This window comes from Cucumis sativus, chromosome 7 (genome assembly GCF_000004075.3).
Source record: "Cucumis sativus cultivar 9930 chromosome 7, Cucumber_9930_V3, whole genome shotgun sequence".
Lineage (NCBI taxonomy): Eukaryota > Viridiplantae > Streptophyta > Magnoliopsida > Cucurbitales > Cucurbitaceae > Cucumis > Cucumis sativus.
The window spans coordinates 15,520,718-15,546,400 of NC_026661.2; the positions used below are offsets into that span (position 1 = coordinate 15,520,718).

Sequence of the window (25,683 nt, forward strand, 5' to 3'; positions counted from 1 at the left end):
AATCAATTTTGATTTTTCATAAATCACTCAAAAATATAGTTTTAATACATTTAACGGTGTAAATAAAATATTGAAGTATTTTTAATTATTAAACATGTATTATTGAAATCACTCACAAACATTCTTTAGGGCTTCCACTATAAATTTTTTGTGTAATGAGTCTTACACTTCCAAGTTTGCATATGAAATTCAATTTTTCATATAAAATAATAATTAATAATTGATCACATGTTTAATCAGTATATTCGTGAATTAAAACTAGGTCGAAATCAAATACAAAATTGAAAGTTTTGGTATCTATTATATATCATGAAAACTTTCCGTAAATTTTGTGATGAAATCTGAGTAACTTCGTGGAGAAATCCTCCAATATGGATTTTTCTTTATTAGAATTAATAATGTATTTCGTACCCGAGAAGAATAACTCCTATTTATAGAGGTCTATTACAAGTGGGGTAAAACAGGAATTAATCTAGAATATACCTAATTGTCCAATTAGCTCTTAGCCTTATTACATCATCAGTTTCAATACCAATTTTTGTTAGTATAATTCCTAACTGGTTTATCTCCTCGAAACAAAATAAAATTAAAATATTTCAAAGTCTTGTTTCTTATTAAAGTTAAAAGAACGTAAGAGCAACTAATGTTGAAGATGTATGTTGTTGCCTTTTAAAAGTGTAGGGAAGTAGCTTTTAACCCAAAAAAAGGGCAAATGAAAACATTAAGTTTTTTACTTACATTAAGGTAACGTTAAAAGTAAACCTTTCAGTTTGAACGCATCAACATTAACGCAAACGTTGAAACAGACAGCTGCTTGAAATTCATTCCCATTGCTTAATTCAAGAGAGATTGAGTTATAAACAAATCTAATTTGGTAAAAGTGATAGGCAACGTCATATTTACTAAAGAGAATCTCCGTACCGTTGCTGAGAAGTGACACAGAAATGGGAAAGCAAAATGGAGAGAATGAATGAATGTAGATCTAGAGAGAGCCTCAGATTACATTTATTTGAAGACTTATTTGACTAAATCTTCAACATTACTACTTAATGTAGATCTTCAACATTACTTTTCTGAAGACTAAATCTGCATTAATTTGAATAAATTTGGACGATTGAGTTAAAGATCTAATGCCTCAAATTACAGAAATTGGACTTGAATGTAGATCAAAGTTTAACTTCTTGTAGCCATTGACAGACACCCTGAGTAATAAGAACTCTGCAGCATTTCAAAAGCTTTAGATCATTGGGAGTGGAATTAAAATATAATTCAATTCATAGATCTGGAGATGAGAATAACCAAAATGGCTTCATACTATAACACACTTTATAAGAAAAAATAGAATGCCCATGAATGTTGTTCTACACAAATAATACTTATTTACCAGACACTTATCATTTGGCCAGTCCATAAAATAAGTAAATAAAAATGGAACAGTTAGCTGTCTGAATCAATGCTTCAATAAATTGCTTCCTCACCAAATCCATCAAAGCACAGCCAATCCAAATGAACACCAGTTAGTGTCAGTAAAAAGAAAAATGCTTTCAATCCTTTGTAAAACCCAAAGGCCAAAACCCTACTTTCTATCTATAAAGAACATAGTAAAGTAAATGGCACAAAGCACCTAAGTCAATGTGGTTATTTCTTACCAAAACAATGATTAGGAGTGTAAAAACCTGAACCGAACTGAATGAGACCAGTTAAATGTAAATCACACATCACAGATTCAAATCCTTTTCCTTTTCAGCAGAGAAGGTTTTGAAAATCACTTGAGGTTTAGAGGACTTCGAAGTAGAGTTTGTGAAGCTCAGGAATACGAAGCAAAGTTTGTATTTGACATCTGGCTTTATCCATCACAAGTCACAAGAATTTACGTCATACTAACTAATGGACTCCCCTTTTATACTATATACAAACTTTTACAAATCATAAGATCTATATAAACGATACCAAAGTCATACAAACCCAGATTCTGTGTGTTTCAGTTCTTTGGACAATTCAAACATATTAAACAGATCCAAACTTTTCAGGCTTGAGCTCAGTACAAAGTTAGCAAAACTATCTCCTCCTAGAAGTCTCGTATCTAGAAAGAAGGCAAAAAATTTATAACAATGATTTCAAAGAAGACAGCTCAATACCACAGACCATCTTGACAGTGGAATCACATGAAGCCGCATCAAACTTACTATATAAGAACAAATTAGAAAGGACAGAACAAAAGGAAATAACAACTTAAAGAAACAGTTCAGAGAATGGTGCAGCCGTGACACAAAGAGAAGTTTTTTCTAGATGAGCAAAATAAATGGATTGGAACTGAAGCTTGTTGCATTATAAAATTGGGTACACCATTACATAATACAATACTTCTACAGGTGCACAATGCACTGATAGATGGTTAGTTTAAAAGGCACTGACAATGCAGTGCCAGAAACCTAATATTCACAAAATTTTCCAAGGAGCATTTGCCCTCAGAAATGATTTCTACCCTCTTAATCGTTATTAATGTCAATACATGCACTAATCTATCAACTCCGAAAGGAATGAGACCCTCTAATAAAAGGACGGGTGACTTGAAGAAAAACCTCAAGACAACAGAAAAATAGAGAATTATAAGAAAGGAAAGACAAGACCCTGTACACGTACCTCTACATCTGTCTCTATCTTCCCAAAACTAGGCCAGTGGTAATATACATAAATCACAAGGGAGAAATATCATCCTTCCCATCCTCACTTTTACCTCAGGAAAACGAGAAGGGAAAGGGTAAGGGCCATCGCCTGAACTGCACTAGGGATGCGTCTCATGAATAGAGTGACAATTTATCCCCATATGAAAACTTTAATTTGTGAAGTAGAACGTGTTCCACCACTTCCTCTCTTGCGAAGCCCTCAATCATGAATAATTAACCTGCATCATCTGCAAAAATAATACAAACAAATAATGAAATCATGTTCATCACTCTACAACAAAGTGTCGGAAACAACAAAATTTTAAAGCCAGAAGATTATTCCGATTGTAAAGCCTTAAGTTATGTGCAAGTGGAACTAAGGAAGATTAAACGATGACTAAGTACCTGAAAAGTTTTGGTATATAAAATTACAGGTTCAAAATTGAACTCATATATTCTTCATTCTTTTCATAATGATATTTCTTCTCACCAAATAATTTAAAAATTCACCTTTACAAATACCACATTATGATCAGCTTTTTTTCGTACTTTTTCATTCCACCCTTTTGGGTAGTTATTTCTTTAAACAGAAGTCACTTTCCATTTCTTCCATGAAAATTTTGGTTTATTGTTAAGAAAAAAAAATGTTGCAAACAAAGTTATGAAAGAAAGAACACCTGATGAAATATTTTTTTAAAATGTACGCTTCACTGAAAGACTATGTGAGAGGAAAGGGAACAAGAAGCAGCCTCTTTTTCTGCCTCTTTATTCTAGGATAATAATGTATCAATTAGAAAGTTACAGGTCTAGAAAGATAGTCATAATACCTGTACACTGCCTTTACAGAGTGCATGCTGACCGAACCCTCGTCGGACAAATGACTCAGCACTACCCTATCACCAAATTGTTTCATTCCATGTTAGCATTTTCAGACTTCAAATACAAACTACCTTGCTCTGCTTGCTTGTGCTGTGATTGATGCTGAGCTTGCTGCTGCAGAGATTGATGATGTTGGGGTAATGAGGGGTCTTGCTGCTTTTCTTGCTGCTGTGATGGGATAAATCGATTTGGAGATTGCTGCAATGGAACCTGCTGTGGCCACTGTAGCCCAGCATTATGTCCATGAGATGGTAAGGCACGAGAGGACTGCCTAGGGCCCAACCCAAGGTTGTTAGGTAGAGGATCACCCCCAGGAAAGTTCGTAAGAGGTGAACTACCGATCAACCCCAACTGAGATTTTGACTTCAGTACATCAGAATCATACACAGGTTCAGATGGTTTCCACTGAGAAGAAACAGAAGTAGTTGGCGTTGTATCAGTTGAAGTGGCAGAAGTTTGAGGCATTGCTTTATCCGTACCTACCTGAGAAGCTTGCTTGTGTGGTTGCTGGTCAGCTTGAGCTAGATCAGTCTGAGCCTTCATTCTTGGATCAGAGATACCTTGAGAACTCTGCTGAAGGGATCTCTCAAAACTTGTTTGTGTTTGATTCACCTGCTTCTGAGGTGGCTGTGAAGGAGGGTGGTTTGACGCTTTTATTGATGCAGGAGAATCCTGTTGTGAAGTTGACGATGTGTGACAAGAGGACACAGGTGGAACCTGACCTTGAGAGCTTTTCTCGGAATGGGCAGGCATCTGCAAGATTGATTTTGATAAAGGTGGTCCAGAAGTACAAACAAGATTTTTCTGTATCTGAGAATGATTTGATGACTGAGGGACCAATGGTTTTGAATGTTGAACAGTGTTTACTCCAGATCCATAATATGATCCTTGACCTTGCATCAACTGCATGATCTGCTCCCCTTTTTCGGAGGGTTGATCGCCAGAAGGTACATTAAGACCATTCAAAATATTTGAATCAACAGTGATATTTTGATGCACCAGCATGCTTCCTCTTCCTACTCCTTTCATAATTTTAGTCTGTTGTTGAGACTGAACCTGCTGTCGCTGTTGAGGATGATGTCTAGCAGATTGTTGCCTTTGCTTCACCACCTGATTGTTCAACCCACTGGTTCCAGGGTTCCGGCTCAACCCATGAGGTGGGAGATGATGCTTCACTTGATGCTGTGATGATGTGGGTGTCATTGGGGACGATGAGGTTAGCGGGGGCAAAGAGACCTGTGGCGATGAAGTTTGCAGATGAGCCTGTGGGGTATTATTTAGAGAGGTCATAGGAAGTTGGGGCTGTGGTGGGACGTGTGGTGTTAGAGAACTTGATGTAGAAAACTGCTGCTGTTTTTGTTGCAATTGCTGCTGCTGCAAGAACCTCTGCTGATGCAGCTTCCTTTCAGTGGCCAACCTCATTGCATATTGCTGCTGTGGACCTATACTATGATTTGGGGATTGCAGATGTGGATGATGAGGGCTGCTATGAGCATGAGACTGTTGTGGGGACATTTGATGCTGCGACTGGAGATGGCCAGGATACGGAGGAATAGAAGGTGGTGTTGTCTGATTTGGAAAGGCAGAACTTGAACCATTTAATGGTCTGTTGTTCCCAGTGACTGGCATCTGAAGTTCTGGAACCATCATCTGCCTTTGATTCTCTGTATTTTGAACAGGCTAGAAACAGAGAAGAATAGTGAGAACGTCTAAATAACAAGGTGCAAGAATTACAAAATAATTACTCTCTTGAACATTATGAGTGAGATGAAAAAGATTCATAATAAACACTAATCTGAATAATTTCCAACTAATAATGAAAATGAATTGTGTTTCTCAATTTATAAAAACATTAGGCATTTTCAGTTCAAGATGTATCCCTTAATGAATTGGAAAACTGGGCCACGACAATCAGGTATAGGTTATGGCATTGTATTTCCTAGATGGAAACAAATAAACAGAAGAAATTATTGTTAAGTCATCTGGCCGTACGATCACTTATTTACATAAGAACCCTTTCATCGAGATAAAAAATGCACCAAGATGACTGAAGACCAGCAAAAAAGCAGAAAGAAGTTCTTTGCATCATACATCATGATCCATCAGTGTTTCTTAAAGCTAAGGCACGCTGAAGCGTAATATTCTTATGGAGTCTGAATGCAAGACAGAAAGAAAAACAAGGGTGTTCTCGTGCAGCATATAATTGAGAAGAATAAATAATTTATTAAAACATTGAAAAATGAAGAATGAGTAATAAATTAATCAAAATTTTAGGAATATAAAGTTTTGGGGAAAAACTGGGAACAAAAAGGAGATTTCCTAATACTATTTAAAAGATCCTTTACTTTTAAGAAATTAAATGGTCAAAAGCAGAATGGAGTATGCAACTTGCACCAGCAGCACACCTTGATGCACTATAGTGAGGGAGAAGCAAGGTGCAAATCCCTTGCATTGGGGAAAGCCTGCTTCAAAACTCAAAACACTTATCATGATATTTTCTAACAACACGAGTGGGTATAAATTGTCCCAATACTGGCCACCAACAGATTGTGATACAGAGTTTACAACCTACAACTAAAATGCTTAAAACAAATCGAACAAAATCGGTAAAGGATACCAACCAATCTAGAATCAATGAAAGTTCAACACTTACCCGCATTACATGTAATGCCTCACGAGGTTTCAACACTGAGTTTCCTTGGCCAGAGCCAGCAACAGTATGTATATTTGCTGGGACTGACATCCCTACCATACTGGACGAACTCCCAGAATTTAACACAGGTGATGAGGCCATTCCTTGAAATCCTGGCCTTGACACAGGCATGCAACGGGTCATTGTACACATCATGCCCAAACCATTTGCACCAGGTAACATTCTGACCCCACGCTCATTTCCTGGATGAGTCAGAGGTACAGATAAGTGAGATTGATGAGTATTTTTCCCAGACGGCATCTGGTTATATTGTTGAGTTCTTTTCTGCTCATCCACTGGCAATGATGTCCTCGGAACACTGTATCTACCATCTCTGTAAAGTATATTATGTGTCATGTACCACAATCGTGAGATTAAAGAATATGAAGTGACTCATTAAAGGTATAGAAGATCTGACTCTTTAAAACTGTGATGGTAAATACCTGGTGTTGTTGAGTGAACCAGAAGCAGCAGCTAAGCTAGTCCCTTGAACCATTGCAGAAGACAAGGGTAAGGAAGCCTTCACTCCCGGGTTGGGAAGAACTGATCCCACAGAACCCTGATTTGATATAGATAATCCACTTGCATGAGGGCTCTGATAACCAACTGGAAGAACGTCAGGACTGCTTGTCACCTCATCACATAGGTCAAGTGGCCTTCACCAAACAGATAAAAAAAGGAAAAAGGGTTATTCTTAGTCAGAGACAATACAAAATAAGACAAATTAGTATATCAAATTAGCTGTAAAACATTCGAATAAAGAACAGCAGGAACACGGTTGCAAAAGGGGAGTACAGATATCCAATGTGTATAATTAAACAAAACTTACGTTAAAATCACCCCATTCAGGTTGTTCGGGAAAACTTGAGAAAGAGCTATAGCATGAGAACCATGAGGTTGAACTATTTGCTTAGGTTCCTGGTTCCCATTTTTCACACATAATACAGATTAGAATACACCAAATAGTAAATAGGTAATATCACAATTTTTAACAAATGTGCAGTGTTAAAGGTAATAACAAGTATGCTTATTACAGACAATGCTTTTGAGCCAGGCCACCAGGCCATGTCATAAATAACTTCTCAGATGGACTCATCATAAGATTAGCACCGATAATTGGACAGTGGAAAATCTTCATTTGTACATGAAACGCAAGGTTTTTCCAACTAAAGCGCAAAGTAGTAGCAGAGAAAGGAAATGAAAGATCAACATTAATGATTTGTGTTCCATATCCCTTTTTCCCTTTGATAAGATGTAGTGTTCTTAATTTTAAAGAAAAAAAATTTAAGAGAATGTACAAATACAAAATGCAGTGGGCACAGCACCGACAAAGGTTCTGCCTTTAGAACTTCTCTCTTGGGCGATAGTGACAAGTTTCTTTTGTAATTGGTCTTATTTTGCTCGACTGGAAAGTCTTTCTTTAAGGTGCTCCATTTTGTGGACATTTTTTATGCTTTTGTATTCTTTCATTAGAAAAAGTGAAACTTGGCCTTTCAAAAAGAGAGGAAAAAACAAAGAAACTAACAAAAACCTCTGCCTTCATAATATTACCTGGCTTTCAAAACTTGTTTTTTTTCCTTTACGAAAGTCTTTTGTGGTTTCCTTTTTATTTCAAGTAGACACCCAATGATCTCAATAGGTGTTAGCGGTGTTCATGATTCGTTGATTTACCATAAACAAGACGCATTTCTCTAATTCCCAAAGAGATAAATGAGCCTCTTTGGAGGAAGTGATTGTTGCAATCAAAGGTGTGATTCCAATGGCTATGACCAAAATGATAAATAAGAAGGTAGAAGGAAATTGTGTTTTCATATAACATAGATCTTTTTTTCAGCATGGATCTTTCAATATGGTATCTTTCATGGTGGGAAATGGTAGAAACATTCCAGTTTTGGAAGGATACCCTGGCAGACTCAAATTCTTTGCTGTGACTTCTCCAAATTTGTTCCCCCTTTCAAATAGAAAAGAGACCATGGTAATGGATTGTCGAAGGTGGGAGTGGCAGACTTCAGACCTTATTTCAGAAAAGGCATCTATGGCTGGGAGTTCAATAAATGGGAAGCCCTTTGTAGGAAAGTAGAAAATATACAAATAAGCAGGGGGAAGACAGTCTCAAGTGGATCCTTTTCCTCCAAAATCAGAATCGGTTTCTCTCAATCAGACGCATTGCTGTGGCTCCCAAAGGCCAAAACCCATTGGCCAAAGTTGATTTGGAAGGCTTCCACCCCTAAAACAGTTAGGGTTTTTCAGCGGATCATGATGTATAGAGGCCTAAATACAGCAAATAAGTTGCAGAGGGTCTCTCTCCGTCATGTTGTTGTCTCTGTTGTGAAAATATTTCTTCAGTTTCATAATAGAAAAGAAAATGTCCAAAGTGTAAAGGAGTTCATACATTGGCTTATTCCCTAGCACTTATAAGATAATAGGTAAAATACTGGGAGACAAAAGTAAGTGCAGGCTTCTAATATTACAAAGAGTCAGGATTCTTTGTTGTCAGTTAGTTTGATTTCAATTATTTGGTCCTTATCTTGGGCAGCACCTCTTTGTGATGATCATTGTGAATTTTCTGTATGGCTTTTGTTATTCTCACTGATGAATGTGCTTAGATGGAATGTTTCTTCAAGTTTCTTATACCCTATCTTCCCTCATTCAACATTCTACAATCACTAGGTCTTATCCCCAAAAAGGTACCTTCAGAAGGACGTCAAAAACTTGAAGAAAAAATCCATAAAAAATATTTGGATGAAGGTTTAATTCTTTTATTATTAAAAAAGTAATTAGCTAAGAACTTTCCATTGAATATAACAAACATCAACATGTTTGGAAAAGGTTCAGATAGATTAAAACTGTTTGGAGCATAATATTTTGTGGATTCTTATCCAAGAAAAGAAACCCAGTTTTTTACCTTACAATGCATATTATGATCTCCACAATTGGGGTTTGTAAGAAGAGTGGTAACGACTGCCAGATCAGTCCTATGTAAAGAATACTAGAAATACATGTAAGCAAAATCCAACAAACCTGACTTCTCCGATAATGTTGCTTTTGCCCAATCTTGAAGATCTTTTCAAAATGTGACTTCAAAGTGTCCTCTTCCATAGGTTCCTGTAAACGTTGAAACAATTGTCTTGCACTTCCCTGCAAGAACCAACCAGCAGTGTGGCACTTAGGACATGTTCCGTATTACTTCACCCTTGGGTTGCATCTGCCCTTTTCCTACTGGGTGTTTGTGTGTGCACGTGTAAGGAAGATGGTGAATACTTGCCTTTGGAATGCCTGGCAATGTAGATGGATAAGGCTGAGACGAGCCTGAATCTTCTCCACTATCGGCCCCATCTCCAGAGTTCTTATCCATAACAAACTTGTGACGTTCCTTACATTCTTTAGGCTTGCGATATATGCACTAACATTTTGGAAGAAAACACCCAAATAAAAATAAAATAAAAAAGCAAACGGAGATAACATTTTGTCTTTAAGAACCCAAATACATATTGTATAATTCTCTTGTACTATGAGCTTTTGTAATATATGAGGTTGTTTCCTTTTCAAAAAAATGGAACCCTAATACATTGAGAACTAGCAAAAGCAACAAAGTAAATCAAGTTCCTCTTTACCTTAAACTGTAGTGTGCTGTTAATGGCATCACTCACAAGTTCCCAGTTTGGACCCAAATCGTGTACAAGCACAACAAGTGCCTAACATAAACAGAAAAGTCATCAACTATTCAATTAGATGCAACTATGCAGATAGCATGTTTTTGAGTAATAACGAAGATACCTGGTCTTCAAATAGTGACCATGGACTTCCAGAACCTGACTGTGCATCAGACATCTAAAAAGAACCCCATGGTTGAAAAACTAAAGTATCAAAAAAGATTCCAATATTTAAATTAATGTGCAGGACCAAAAAAGGTTAAGAGTACCTTCACGGCTTTAGGCTTTCGGCTCCTATCCCGACCACCAATCAGTCTAATGATTCTATTAGTGTTTGACATATTACTGACTTGGGATGCTACTGGAGAAGGTATGGATCCAGATACTGGATTTATATTGTCTAAGGTGTTATCAAGTGATTGTTTCATTAACTTTGGCTTCTTGGCATTATGTAGCCCATGTAACCCTACAAAGACCAAGAACAAGAAACAATTAAATTAAAAAGATATCATACAAGCTAAGAAAAAATGAGAAGGAAAAATTTTACCACTGGTTGCATTAGATTCATAATGATGGTTATCCAATCTCTTTTTGGAATTATCCCTCTGCAAATTATAAGGAACCATGAAGGTGGTCAATATCCAAAACATAACAAGACAAACCCAATAAATACTCATGCACTACCAATCACCCTCTACCAGCCTCACTTTATAGATTAACCCCCCAGAAGAGGGGGAGATTAGGGAAACGAAAACCAAACAAATCATCCTGTCCTAATTGCTAACTAAATGCACCTGCCCCAATTCATCGAGCAGTGCATTCTTTATTCTACCTTCCAGAAAAGGATAAGGCTGTTTTGTTAAGGAGTCAACTGCTTGACAGTTACAACAGTATAGTCAAGTTAATAACAATAAATAGAATCCCCCCAAATAAAAAATAATATTCATCTTATGTTCCCTGGGAAGAAGGCAGAGGAGAAGGCTATACTTGGTATCAATTGCAATTGCCCACAGTGCATTGCATTGATAATCAGCTTTAATTCACACCATACTTTTAATACGTTTACAAGATCTGAAGTCTTCAAGGCAACGTTTCCATCTAAACTAGCTATACTTTCAGTAGGAGAGAAATCGATTCACATTAACCTAATATGCTCCCTCATGGCATTTTTCCGTGAGCTCTCCAAGTTTCCTAGGATTGATTTTAACTTTGAACTAATACAAAATCTCCACATTAGTGGGGGTGTCTTAACTGCTGTCACAATCAATAAAAGATGAGGAAACAATGTATTCACGCCAGTGTAAACTTTGATGAATAAGAGCATCAACTCACCTGTTCACTGAAAACAGTAGAATCTAACTGCCATCTGTGGTCATACATGGAGCCCTGCAACCAAATTGACTTGAACAACTTAGACAACAATAAAAAAAAAAAAACAGGAATGGTTGCCCCTGTACCAGCAGGAAACCATTTGTTTTGAATATATGAGATTATATATACCAGATGCTTTGCCTTCTTCTTCTTCTTATATTTCACTGATGTTTCTGCAGAATCATATTGCACATCCCCTACCGACTCAACTTCCAAACTCTTTTGTAGTTGGGATCCACCACGTAAGGTACTTTGATCATCCTGGAAAGAATTTGTGTCTCCACTTGAAGCATCTGTCTTAGCTTGACCATGCAAAACCATGGCAGCTCCACCACTAAATGGACTAACAACCCTTTGTCTTGATGCAGTAGTACGCATTCTTTTTGTTGGTATTGGACCAACATTAAGACTAGTAGGCCGTTTTCCTATTAACATAGACTGTTGAGTCCCATTTGCACCACCACGTCCATAAGGCAAATCACCTCCCATTTCGAACTGTCTCCCAGTGTATGATTTAGTGGAGTGTTTTCTTTTCTTTTGCACAAATTTGGATGACTTGCTACTTTCAAAATACATACATGCTTCTCCTTCCTCATCATATGCATTATCTTAATGTCAAAAGGAAATTCAAAACTCAAACTTCAGAATTGTATTAAATTTATCAAAATGAAGGAACGAATAATAAATAATGAGTTACTAACATTACCTGCTAAAGTATCATAAAATGAAGTCTCAACTTCTTCCTGCAAGCAACTACCAATTTTCTGTAAAATTCATATTAGAAAATTAGCAAGAACTAACAAACCAAAAGACTAAATATTAAGTTAAGGCAAACTAAGTTGCTAAGAAGTTCGTTAAAAGTTAAAAATCCATGAAACAAAATTGGAATGCCTTGGTTTTCAGTAACGAAATAAATTCACGGTCATGCACAGACAAACACTAGTTATATGTATAAAAGTTAAACAGAAAAAACAGAGGGAATCAACTTATTTGTCATCCGCAATTACCCTCTCCTTCGACAGGAAAAGAAGGCAGACATCACATGAACAGTAATGATAGAGACACTGACCTCACACTGCAATAGAAGAGCTTCAATAGATCTCCTATATGTATCCATCGCACCAATTGGTATTGTATAAAAGAGGCTTACCTATGAAGTCAAAGCTAAATACATAAATACTTCATAAATAATCAATCGTAAAGCTAATCTGGCATCCTCTTAATTTAAAAGAATAAAGAAAAGAAACATGCAACATATACCAGGGTCGTCAGGCATGCATATGCAAGAGAGAAAGGATTAAAGGACATGACAGACTAAATGATGGGTGTAACTGTAGTAACAAAAAGAAAAGCTAAGTCTTTTATTATTATAGACCATACTTCTTTCAGCTTTTCCTCCGATGGCGTTTCAAGATGCCATGAGTCAGCTTTCCTGTCAGGGGTTTTTGGTGCTTCTGCATGCTGCGGGCAAGGAGAACTGTTGCATTTCAAAAACCTCCCAGCATATTCCTTCAGAGATGTAGAGATCCTAATTTCTGGGCGTTGCAGTTCCACCTCTTTGCTTGGCTCCTGGCATATCATTGTGACATAAAATTACGAGGAAATAAAACAAGTTTAAAAGTTGAGCAATAAAAAATGACAATTTTCTAAAAATACTGATTACCCAAGTTATATTACTTATGAGGCATAAGCTACAATGTAAATGTTAGAACACTTGCTAACAAGAACAAGATCTTAATTTATTATAATGAACCGTAAGAAAATACAAGATAAACGCAAGTATAAAGCACTAGGAACCTCCCTCTTGAGTACTCTCACCCAAGCCCTAAATCACTCCACACAATAACCTCCCTCCCTCTCTCACTTATCCTCCCTCCATTTACAACAAGATGTAACCACCCTATTAACCACACTTAGATAATAACTACTAGTAACCACACTTACACAATAACTACTAGTAACTTCCTAAGTATCTAATTACCCTTTACCCCTAACCCTATACTAATCTAATTACCCTTATATAAGATAAACCCATGTATACTAATCTAGGTATCTAACAGTAAACATACCATGACAACACACATACCATAAAAACATGCATTACATTGCACATCCATGGATAAAAGCTATGCATGTATTGATAGTCAAAGTCATTTATTAAGGAACATAGAAACTGACTATAGAATTTACGTGTGTACTGGTCTTTAGCTATAAGACATACAAGACGAAAGATGCAAATAAACTAACGGTGGAGACTGCATGCCAGAATAAATGGCCAAATATGAACAGCTTAAAAACGTTAATAAAATGCAGCAGTAAACAGGAACTTTAAATAAAAAGAATATTTGGGGAATGGAACGTAATCAAGATTACTGAGGATATGGAAGGTGTTAGAATGCATGAGGAATCAAGGGCAGAATGGAATTGGGATCAGCATAAAACAGTGGAAAACTCAGTTGGGTTGAAAATTGTGGGAAAGCCAGCACGGAATGAGTTCGGTATTACAAATCGAGCCCAAGACACTCAATCAAAGTATGGATTTTTGAATTACATTACATTACAGCCTATCACATAACTGGCGTCCAAACGACCTCAAAGAGTCAATGTAAGTGGCTATACAAATTCTACAAAAACAGAAAGCAGTACAAAATTACAGCTTATATCCCAATAGGAAATTTTCAGTCTTGAAATGAGAAACTTCGTTATAACTTATAAGGATTATATTATCTTCCTAATAGATTGGAATATACAATGAAGATGGTAGACCATGAAAATACTCATCATTCAAGTGCAGAAATGATGAGCACTATCTTCCAAACAGATAAACCACGTGATTTTTAAAAATACTCTTGAGACATTATATAAAATCACCTCAACTGAGTGCCAGAACTGCATTACAGTCTTCGCCAAGGAATGGGAAACTTCCCTTATCTGCCCACAATTTTTCAGTTTTTCATTTCTCAACCGAGCAGCAAAAGCTGCATGGTGACATAGCTGACTAGCTGCAGTTGTCTTCCAGAGGCGTTCCTACAAGCAAAAGATAACAGATGTAAGATGGTGCAAGTGGAGATCATAATTTTTCTAGTGGATCTTTCATGCATAATATTAAAATGAGAACACTTGATTCAACTCTGCAGATACATGTGGCTCAATGTTTTTATCATATCAATATAATTACCTGCATAAAATCATTAGCCAACCATGCCATTTCTTCTAGGACAAAATCCCAGTGAGATTTTCCCCGATTCTCTAATGGTTGTGTATGAACAGATAGTTCTGCAATCCGCTTATGCTTAGCCTGTTTGCATCAAAACCAATCCTCAAAAACTTAGCAAAGCAATTAATCATACAATTCCATGTTATGCAGAGACCAAGTTTTTATATAATCCAAATAGAAAAATGAGACACCTCAATTATCCTTGCCTCCTCCAGAATAGAATCTTCATAAGCCTTGTCTGCCTGTTTCAACTCACGGCCATCAGATAAAGCAGAAGAATTCCTACCCGGCATTGTATGCTCACGAATCTCATTTTTGGACAAGTCCAGAGGGACTTCAGGATGCTCTGAGTAAAGATTCTCTTTGCATTCTTTAGAATCTTCCCCTGAGACAGTATTCTTCTTTTCATCAGTTCTCAGTTCATTCTTGCCCCTCTGTTCCACTTCCTTTGCATCAGATACGATATTGACTTCATTATGTAAGTTGGGTCTACTAGTATGACTGTCCCTTCCATCTCTAGGGACAGAACCATTGCTAGAAATGTTCAGATGACTAACAATGTGACCATCATGAGTAACAGGAGTACTGTCTGAAGCCACGACCTCCTTTTTCAGCATCCCTTCAGTACCAATCTGATATGATGTTTGATCGGAACTTGATAACTTCTCAATAGAATTTCTCTTTAAATCAACTTTCCTTGAATTACTACACATATCAATATCCATATTTACATCTAAACCTAGTCTATTTTTGTTGCTAGAAGACACCGAATCTAATTGCTTTTTCCCTAATACTACATTTCCATTTTGATCTCCATTAGGCAATTTACTATCTTTTGTCAATTCATTACACCCATGTACACTAGCAGATGTACTTTCACTTTCAACTTTGATTGCAGCCACAGAATTTGGGTGTTCAACAATGCCTGGGACCAACTCTCTTTCTTCTCCAACAACATCAGGTCCCTGAGAACCCACTCCTGTACGTGCTTGTTGGGCTATGACTTGAGATTGCTGATTGTGCAAATTGTCCTTTAGGCATCTCGAAGCTGAATTGTTAAACTCACTTTCAGGGGGACTGCCATTTGTTGTGGCAGTAGTTGTGTCATGATCATGAGCATCATTCAGTTCCATATCCAACCGACCATCAACAGTTACCATTTTTAATATGTTGTCACCATTTGAACTTGAGGACTTTGGATTAGAAAGAGCCTGGTTTTTTTCATTGCACGTTTCAGGTAACGTCCCCTTAAGTTCCCGTGTTTCCTGACGAGTTGCTAAAGACAATGTATTACTACCATGACTCCTGACTATATCAGATGAACTAGACCTACCACCATCTCTATTTGATTTAGATCGGTGTCTTCTAGCATAAGGTTTAAAAATAGCAGAATCCTCTGTTTCCTTGTTATTTTGGCTCCCATCCAACTGTGATGATTGTTCAGATGGAGCAACAGCAGCTTTTGAACTAGGGCGTCTTGAGGTCCTTTCCCCTCCAGATAGCTCATTAGCACCACGCAAGAGCAAAAGATTATCAGCACTATTTGGTTCACAAGTAGTTGGGGGTCCTGGTATACCACTACTTTCAACAGAATCCCCATGAGGTGAAGCAGTCAACACAAAACTACCCTTAGCTTCACTGAAATATACAAAGAAAAAAAACATGGAATAAGAAAAGGGAAATGCAGTTGAGTAATGGAAAACACTTCACCCACTGATAGAAAACAAAAAGATATACCTATTACCAAGCTGGTCAGGAAGTTGATCAGCAAGTGAAGTAGACTGACTAACGGAAGTGGTATTATTCCCGAACTTAAAGTCCAACGGATTTCCACCCTAAAGAAGCAAGAAAAGAATTTCAGAGACATTCTCCGTTTTTTATTTTTCAAAATAAGGTGATAAATCATTATAGAGGGACCATGAAGCAAAACAATGTAGCAAAATATCAGATAAGCTTACTTTCTCAAGAAATTCAAGTTCCCTCCTCCTTTCCTCACGAACATCATACTCTTGTCTGTCATCAGCCATCAGCACACGAAAATTTGTTTTATGTTCTTATACATTAGGCACTTGTGATGTCCAAAATTGAAAATAAGTATAAACATAAAAAAACGGAAACTGTTACCTAAGCTCAGCTTGAGCCTTCTCAATTGCTGCTCTGCGTGGAGAGGTATTTAAACCAATTCCAACTCCACCGTCAACAACTCCTCCCATGGAATCAGCCTCAGCATTTACTAAGAAAGCAGAGCTTCAGCAGCATCCATGCATTCCTGCATCATTACCTACAATAATTTTCTCTCATCAATCAAACCCATCAAAATCAATAAAGAAAATGCTCAAAACTTGAAAATAAATAGTAGAATACAATAAAAAATCAGACACTAAATCAAGTTTGGAAATCTGCATAAGTTCAGCATCAACCACCACATGGAACTAGTCAAATCTATGCACATGATGACTTGAACTATATCCACCAGAAATGTAAGCACACAACACAGTGGAGCAAACCATTGTCAATAAGCATATATAGCAATGAAGATTACAGAAAGCAATTCCATTGTCCAGTGTGTGATGAATGACTGCAGTCACAAAAGAACATAACTGCTTAACTACTTTCATCAAGTAAATATAAAAGAACATAAACGCACTAAAAAAAAACCCACAAAAAGAGGCCCTCTCCACAAAAATGGGACCAAGCAAGCAAAAGAATGCCTATCTAATAGAAACTTCGAAGAGAAAAAGAAACCTAACAAGGGCCCAAGAATCTAGGCTCCTTATCCAAACACTCCATTGGTCATTCACCCCAAAAATTCTGTATGATAACACACACCCCGCCAACCATAAGGAGCAGCAAGCTTCTCACAGGAAGGCGGATGGAGGAGGAACTCCCTGATCATATCACTGACATCCCTTTGACAGACCTATGCAAGCCAAAAGTCTAGAAAAACAGATTCTGCACCGAAAATGTAAAATTGATCTCCAAAAGATGTGATCCAAGTTTCCTCCTTCCGGTATAAAATACAACAAAATGGACCCCATAACAACAATATCCTCCTTGAGAGTCGATCCAAGGTGTTCACACATCCATGTAAAACTTGCCAAATAAAAAACTTCACTTTCTTAGCAATCTCAATCCTCCAACAAGCAAAGAAAACAAACTCCCTAGAAAAAGAAGGGTCCAGCGGACAACAAAAAGAAAGGAGTTAGAAGAGAAACCATCCAAAGGGATTCCAAATAAGCATATGCCTTCTCCCACACCTAGTGTTAAACTTCCAGTAATGCCAACAACGAAATGACATCAGTCGCTTTCCTATCGATCAAAAAGCGAATAACCCCAAAACAAAAGGACACCAAACTCCACCACAAAGATAAAAAATCAAACAAACTTTTAAAGGAGGAAAGATGATAAAGACAAGGTACACAGAGCAAAGGGACTACCTCCCACCCACTAATCTTCCCGAAAATACACCAACCACACTACAGAAAAATTGGTCATAGATATAACCAATTATTTTTTAATTACCCAATTGAATTGATATAAAACAATTTGGGAAAAAATATAATTGGTTCCTAGGGGAGGGGGTTCTCTCTTCCCTGGCCCTTACGTTGCTTTTCCTTTGATCTTGCCTTAAACACATCAAGCTAATTCTTTTAAGCATATAAATGCATCAATTCATTTACTGTAAGAATGATATATATTTTAATAAATGTGTCCTTTCCGTGTCATATCCTAGATTTTTAAAATATGGTGTGTCGCCGCGTCCGTGTCGTGTCGTATCCGTGTCATCTATGTCCATGCTTCTTAGAGAGCAACTTATCCAACTCAAAATCAAAAAGCTTGCTGTTAGAAAATGAACCCATTGGAATGCAATTATACTAACTATTTATGCTTCACTATTCTTAAGTGTTAATGGCTTACTTGAAAAGGTTCAATATATGAAAGATCAAATTGCAATTCTAAAAGATCGGTGATGAAGCTAAAAAATGAAACAAGCATTAGGGACTAAATTATGTATTTTGCGGGGGAATATATTATATATACACAGATTATGATGTTCGGTAGAAGCGAGATTGGAACCCACGACTGGAAGCTTGGGTAGCAGGTCCTTCTACTACTGAACTAGATTCAGAAGGTATTATGATGTTTGGTAGAAAAACTAGTCTAAAGTTCCTAACAGAGAATAGCCTATAAACGTATACTAGATCTTTCAATATTAGAAAATATCTAGCATGTAGTTTCAAGGGGTCTAAAACCATAAGCTCGGATTAGATTAAACTAGATGTCTATGTGTGTCCATACCAACTTAAGACCTTGATTATACTAGCAAACTCACAAGACATCCACCAAACTCTTCTACATCTGGTTGCCAACAAATTCAAATCCAACCCCCTAAGCCATTTACATTTTCTAATTGTCTCTATTGATCACTATCCCAACCATGGAAAAGCAAGTAGGTACCTAATCAACTTAGACTTAATTTCCAATATCAACAATGCCTCCCATCCTTAAAATGTGCTCCATCCTTTTACCAAGTGTAGTTTGGTTAAAACTTTAAGATATGCCTTTAACAGGAAACGCACACATAGAAAAGGAACAAAAGACGACTGAGCTGTTCTAATAAGCACAACGCCATTGCTTAAAATAGCTAAAAGGTAATATACGTCAGTGCAGAGCATACACAGACACAAAAGGATTTGAGCGAAAGACGGATACTCTGAAGCCAGCATCTGTAGCACCACCAACTATATGACAACGAGTAAACTAAATAGACAGATGAAATGAATTATATAAAGAGGTAAGGTTACAAGCATAATATTAATATGAAAACCAGCTACCGTGGGAGCTAAAGCATGGCAGCTACAACTAATTGTCTTGTAAATTTCAAAACGTGTGTGTCCATGACGAATGAAATGAAGATTCAGACACAATAAACTTACCATTTCAAAAAGCTCAATGGAATTTTCTATACATATGCGTCAAACACGATAAATTTTCGTGCCCATGTCAATTAATCATGAATTAACAGGGCAGCAACACTAGCCTCGATGCACGCAATCACATTGCATAACCCATACGAAACACAATCACATAACCATTAAATCCCCTAACGTCGAATAACCCAAAATCATTGCACCCCTGGCAAATCCCCAAATTTAAAATTCTAGGGTTTCGGAGAATTGAACCGAAAACCAGCAAGCAAGAAAATAATCACCTGAATTTCCAAGAGAGTGAAGAAATTGGAAGCTGGGAAGGCTATTATTGGAGAAGACAGAGAGTTGGTTCCCTCAGCTTGGTGTGCCCTAGGGTTTTGTGCGAGGGAAAAAAAGTTGGTTGAATTAAAATGGAAGGAAAATTGGCCAAGAACACAGCACGTCCCTGCAAATGTCAGCCATGAAGCATCGTTGAGAAACCCTATTTGTCCCTAATTTCTGTCACACTGAGTCTCCAACGTCGAGGTTGGTTTCGATGGAGTTGAAAATGAGGGACTATGCGACCTCTGCGAGTAGTGGGCTGGGCATGAAGAAGACGACGAAGAAGGGGGCCTTTGAAAATATGGGTATTCATTTTGGGCTTTTTTTTAATTCTTATAAATATATTATTTTTTAAATAAATATTTATTTTTATTTTCATCACTATTTTTCATTATTTGTTTTTCTTTTTCTTCAAAATATTAGCTTTGGGAATGAGTAGGAAATGTTTATAATCAATAAATTAATTTGAGATGTGAATTAAACACCTTGACTATTTCATTTGTAATTTATAAGCATTTTTCCTTGTAAATTTTAGATTCTTTCCATGGATGATTCCAAAATTGGAGAAAAATGTCAAATGATTCAGATTTTGAAAAAGAAATGTTAAATAATCGTTTGATGACGTCAAATTCGAGTGGAATTACCAAAACATGTTATCCAGCACGCAGATAAGCATCATGTTCGTCTCGCTCTCGCTCACTCTTTTTTTCTCACTCACAAATCACTACTCTCTCTCAGTCACTACACTCTCTTTCATCTCGACCTTGTCCATCTCTTGATCTCGCACTCTCAAAATCACTATTCTTTCATCTCGATCTCGCTCCTCTCTAAATCTCGCTCTCTATGTCTCTAGCTTTCTCAAAATCACTCCTTGAAAGAAGACGAGCGCCAAAGCTAGAGAAGAAGTAGTGGTCGTGCCAGAGAATAAGTAGAAATCATGCTGGAAAAGAAGTAGAAGCCATAGAAGAAAAGGTGATTTGAAGAAGACAAGTGCTCGAAGGAGAAAGGAAAAAGATCATAAATCAATGAGAAATATCAATATTGTAATTGCACATGGTTATGAAATTCGAAAATTGGCATTTGACTTTCTTTTCAAAAATTGGATCATTTGTCATTTTGGACTTTCAAAATGGGGTTTGTGTGCCGTTTCTCCTAAAATTTATAATATTTTGAACAACTTTTCTAACTTTATCGCAAAATTGTTTGTATTTTAGGAAGAGTGTTAATTTGATTGTTGAATCCTTGTAAGCTTATTTAAGATTACACTTTCCAATTAAATCATATTTTTAACTTTCCTTTTCTTATCTTAGTTTCTACTTGATATTTACAAATTTGAAGCTTTATTAGCAACTATGTTTTTTAATTAATGTTCGTGGTCATCTCTTTCATTGATACAAATGACTACATTTGATGTCTCGTACTCGTTTATAGTGTAACAAAGTTAGCATGCCTCTTAAGGTAGATTTATTCTACACCGGTCAAAGTTGAATAGGATGATCATTTAACTTGGTTTCAATGTGTCTTATTCGACAATGGAACATAAATTCAAAAAACGGTTCCATGATAGTGGAATCATTCATCAAGAAAGTTGCGTATCAACACCACAACAGAACAGTATAGTCGAACGCAAACATCGAAACTCACTCAACATAGCTCGAGCACTCTGTTTTCAAGCAAACCTTCCGCTATCATTTTGGGCCGAGTGTATTCTCACCACCACCCTTCTCATTAATAAAATGCCCATGGCAACTCTACATTTTAAATCACTTCATGGGATAAAATGCCCATGCAAACTCTACATTTTAAATCATTTCATGGGATACTTTTGAAGGAATTAGAGCCCTTCATAAAAGAAGATTTTACAAAATCATTCAATTTAATTTGGAAATCCCAAAATATCAGTACATCAATAAATAAAATGTTTGTGGGATCAAATTGGAAGAAAAAATGTTTTTAGATAATTTTTTCTTGAGAGAATTGTCGCACACCAAAAAACATGCCAGAACCGTTCTATTCACTTTTGTTCTTTCTACGTTTTACCCTAAGTTGAGAGAATAAAGGAACATGGGAAAACAACCCACGTTCCTTAATAACAATACATTAATATTAAAATTAATAATTAATAATTAGTTAAATTATATTAATTAATATTTGATTGAAATCATATTTAAATGAATATGTCTAGCATACCCTATAGTTTTTATTTAATAAATTTAATTACAAAATTAAACTAAACTATTAATTAATTATCAAAGTAATTAATTACTAAATTAAATATCTTATATTTAATTTAAAACAAATTTGAATCATATCAAATATAAATTTCTCTTATAACTTATAGTTTTAATATGTATCATATACATATTAAATTTTAACCTATAGTTTTAATATGAATCTAATTCACATTAAATTAATATTTGAACTCATTCAAATATTTTATTCTCTCATAAATTAATTTTGAATCATATTCAAACTTAAATTTATATAATTAAGTTTAATTAAAATATAAACTTTATATTATAATGTATCACCATACATATATTAATTTTCAAAGTAAATTTGGACATTTTAAATTACAACTAATATAAATAAATTTCATTATCTTTTACGAACTAAGAAGGGGACCTAATGAACTTACAGATCAGAAGCTACAATGATATAAGGTTAATTGGCTAAACTCATTAACCACATTAATCAATATTCGTTAACTGTGTGCACACTCCACAAAGACTCACAATTGAACTCTTCTCAGTGTAGATATATTTCTATGTCCACAGATATAGACTAGTAACAGTAAGTTAGTCATTCACAAGTGTTTGTAACACCAGTTGGGTCAAAGTATCGTTTTACCCTAGGTTACTTCTAGTCATTTAATACCAATGCTCCTTTAATGAACAATCTGTTTATGGTTCAACCACTAAACAGAAAGTCCTCTCGTGTCATAGATAGGGTAGGATCCTTTGTTCAAGTCCTGAAGACACCAGTTAAGGAAGCATTCATCTAGTTACCCTAAAGTCGATAAGGAGTGAATTATATCTTGTGTGATTATGTTTCCAGCTCCCCACTTGGTTAGTAATCTGATCACTCTCATCTATACAAATCAAAAGACAATCCCTCGTGAATAAAAGTTCATGATCCACTTAAGATTAAAACTACGTTACCTAGGTCATTATAATGAAATAGAAACTCAACTAGTTAACAGAGTTACATCTAGTGGTTACTATTTTGTGGTACAGTCTTATGAAAACTCATTGCACATGATACCCTCACTCGCATGTCACCTACACGAACATGTTGAATCATTGTGTTTGTATCAAATACAAAGTGAGTCGTATCCATAGTGTTACCATAATAAGATACCTAACATTATCCCTTTACTATAGACCATTTAAGCTTTATCTCGAAAATTGATCTTTGTATGTCTCTACATACTATTCAATAGTCATCAAATAGCTTAAAATGTTAGTTTATTGGATTTATGTTATTAAGACAAAACTAATAATATAATCAATAATGTGTATTGAAATAATAACACTTTATTAATAATGATATTATTAATAATTGTCAATATATTATATTTACTATATGTGAGTTTTAGGACATAAAGCCCAACAAACTCCCACTTGGACTAAAACTCTAGTGTCTATGGGATATACATAATAAAGTAATCCTCAAACATTTGAAATGGTAAAATGTAAAAGTATATTACATAAAACGTATATATATAAATACAATAAAGTAGGGTATCCTCATACCTATTACACATCTCCCACTTGCCCTATTAATATCGTAGACCTAGACTTTCTAGATGACCCTCTGTAACGACCCAACTTTTCTGGGTAAGTCGATGTCGTTAATTTTTGACAAAAGACTTTGGTTGATACAAAATGAAACGTAAGTCAATTTAAAAACAAATTATGTCAGGCCTGATTTTCAAATATTCAAGAAAACTTAAAAATAACACTATTTACAAATAAAAGTTTGTAAACTAAGTTTTTAGTACATCTTAAACCTCAAAAGAAACCATAAGCGGAAGCAAAATGACACATTCCCTATGGCAATCACGCTTCCTTCCTGCCCCTCGCCGGTTTGCCACCTTTATTTCCTTTGCCTGAAAATTAAACATAAGAAGGGTGAGTATAACAATACTCAGTAAGAGACCCTCTACTGGTCTCGTCAGGGGAAAATAAATTGTTAAAGTTCTATTGGAACACCCTGTACAGTCGCAGTCTTGTGATCCCGTAGGATACACATCTCAGTCTAACGCCCCGAGGGACGTACATATCAGTCTAACGCCCCGAGGGACGTACATATCAGTCTAGTGTTCTGCAGAAACACATATCAGTCAAATGCTCCCGAAGGTGCACAATAAATTGGTGATCCCGTGGGACACCTACAAGGTAAACATCCCAATACAATCTAACAATTTATTCCCTCATTTCATTCAACCCATCTTTCAGTTACTTCAAGTCACAAAGTTCTTTCTTTCAACATCCTAACAGTCAACTTATTTTACTACAGTCATATGTCTGTCAATAATATGCTAATACATCAGTCAATCCACTATACAGTCAATGCACCCCTCAGTTCACCAGCACACAGTCATACTTTAGCGTAATCATACACCCAATCTAAACGAGAATCTCATACAAACACAATCTACAATCTCCGTCCTGTCCACATACACACATTTATATATAGATTTCATGACAATCACAATCACGACATACATTCGACGTCAAGTCTACTTCAATTCATATACATTCATATATATTTTCAGTCAGCCCACAATATACATTCAACACACATGCAGTTCACAATCACAGTTCACAATCACAATTGAGTCCAGTAGAAAATCCCTTACCTCAAGGTTATGTAAGTTTTTCAATCGGGCTAAATTCAATAAGTCAAATTCCAAGTAGAATGAAGCAACAATTCCAATGAAGCTCACGTTGGAACTTAGATATCTAAGCACGACCTCTTCAGTATCACCTTAAAATCAGCATTACCCAAATCAATTAACCAGTTTTTAAAACTTACTAGCCAAGAACAATATTACTATATCCACGATACCAATCAACTCACAACTTGGAGGTCAAATCCACGATTAGAAGGCAGAATTCACGTCGCGACGTTTTGCAAACGAAGGCAGAAGGGTTTTGGACGTTCAACAGCAGTTACGCGCGGACGGGAGTAGCCCGGCAACGTAGCCGAACTCGTGCGATGCGGCGTGACCTGCATCGGCGAGGCTGTTCGTGACTGAGGCGTGCGACTTGCCTCGCGGACGGAGATAGAGACGGCGGAGACGGTTCCAGAACCGTGGCTTCGACAGAGACAGAACCGGCTGAGACGGTTGGGCAGCGGCAGAAGAGCAACGGCGCTGCAGATCTGGACTGGCAGCGGCGCGGTCTTGCTTCGCGGCGGGGCTGCGGACGGAAGAAGAAAATGGAAGGAAAGGATCGGCGGCTGGCTGCGGTTGGCTGCGGCGGGACGGGAAGAAGAAGATAGAGGTGGTGGTTGTGGCTGGGCTGCGGCTGGCCACGAACAGAAGGAGAAGAGGACGGTTGGGGCGGTTGCTGCACGAACGGAGAGAAGGGGAAGGAGGGTCGCCGCGCACGGGAGGAAGAAGAAAAGGGAAAAAAAGAAATTTTCATTTTCTTTTTCTTTTTATTTAAAAAATATATAAAATAATTATAATAAAAAAAAAAATATATATATATATATTTAAAATTTTCATTTTCTTTTCTTTTATTTAATAAAATGTAGAATAAATATAATAATAAAAATATAATTAAATACATATATATTTAATTATATTAATACATTTTCAAATCTTCTTTCTCCCCTTCAACATATTTTTAAAAAAAAATCTTGAACAAATCGAAATAATTCTCTCAAAATAATTTACCTTCAAGTTTGGGGCGTTACACCCTCGAACACTTTAGCCGTAAGA

The 25,683-nt window shown here is 36.4% G+C and overlaps 1 protein-coding gene and 1 long non-coding RNA gene across 2 annotated transcripts; both read right to left on the minus strand.

Moving 5' to 3' along the window:
* Window positions 1-2,286: 2,286 nt before the first annotated feature.
* Window positions 2,287-20,022, minus strand: LOC101221686 (chromatin modification-related protein EAF1 B). The gene is made up of 23 exons (XM_011660888.2): window positions 19,691-20,022; window positions 16,603-16,759; window positions 16,437-16,491; window positions 16,216-16,313; window positions 14,670-16,116; window positions 14,440-14,559; window positions 14,133-14,288; window positions 12,642-12,830; window positions 12,331-12,411; window positions 11,968-12,025; window positions 11,391-11,869; window positions 11,223-11,276; window positions 10,438-10,495; window positions 10,160-10,356; window positions 10,015-10,068; window positions 9,852-9,932; window positions 9,503-9,640; window positions 9,259-9,375; window positions 7,067-7,155; window positions 6,681-6,893; window positions 6,199-6,571; window positions 3,494-5,225; window positions 2,287-2,914 (listed from the first exon to the last, which is right to left on the minus strand). Exons 2-22 carry the CDS (start codon window positions 16,689-16,691, stop codon window positions 3,576-3,578), a joined length of 5,796 nt encoding a protein of 1,931 aa, XP_011659190.1. The 5' UTR covers window positions 16,692-16,759; window positions 19,691-20,022; the 3' UTR covers window positions 2,287-2,914; window positions 3,494-3,575.
* A 3,755-nt stretch (window positions 20,023-23,777) lies between these two features.
* LOC116405007 lies at window positions 23,778-25,384 on the minus strand. Its single transcript, XR_004218059.1, has 3 exons — window positions 24,816-25,384; window positions 24,595-24,722; window positions 23,778-23,841 (listed from the first exon to the last, which is right to left on the minus strand). It is a non-coding gene; the product is annotated as an uncharacterized LOC116405007 (long non-coding RNA).
* Between the last annotated feature and the right edge of the window lie 299 nt (window positions 25,385-25,683).

What these genes read in the sequence shown, in the direction of transcription:
- LOC101221686 (XM_011660888.2), bottom strand. Translation starts at nt 16,691, where the DNA reads ATGGGAGGAGTTGTTGACGGTGGAGTTGGAATTGGTTTAAATACCTCT. An exon ending in AACTTGAATTTCTTGAGAAA is followed by an intron (nt 16,314 to 16,436) that starts GTAAGCTTATCT and finishes TTGCTTCTTTAG; the next exon opens with GGTGGAAATCCGTTGGACTT. An exon ending in GGTTCACTCAACAACACCAG is followed by an intron (nt 6,572 to 6,680) that starts GTATTTACCATC and finishes TATACTTTACAG; the next exon opens with AGATGGTAGATACAGTGTTC.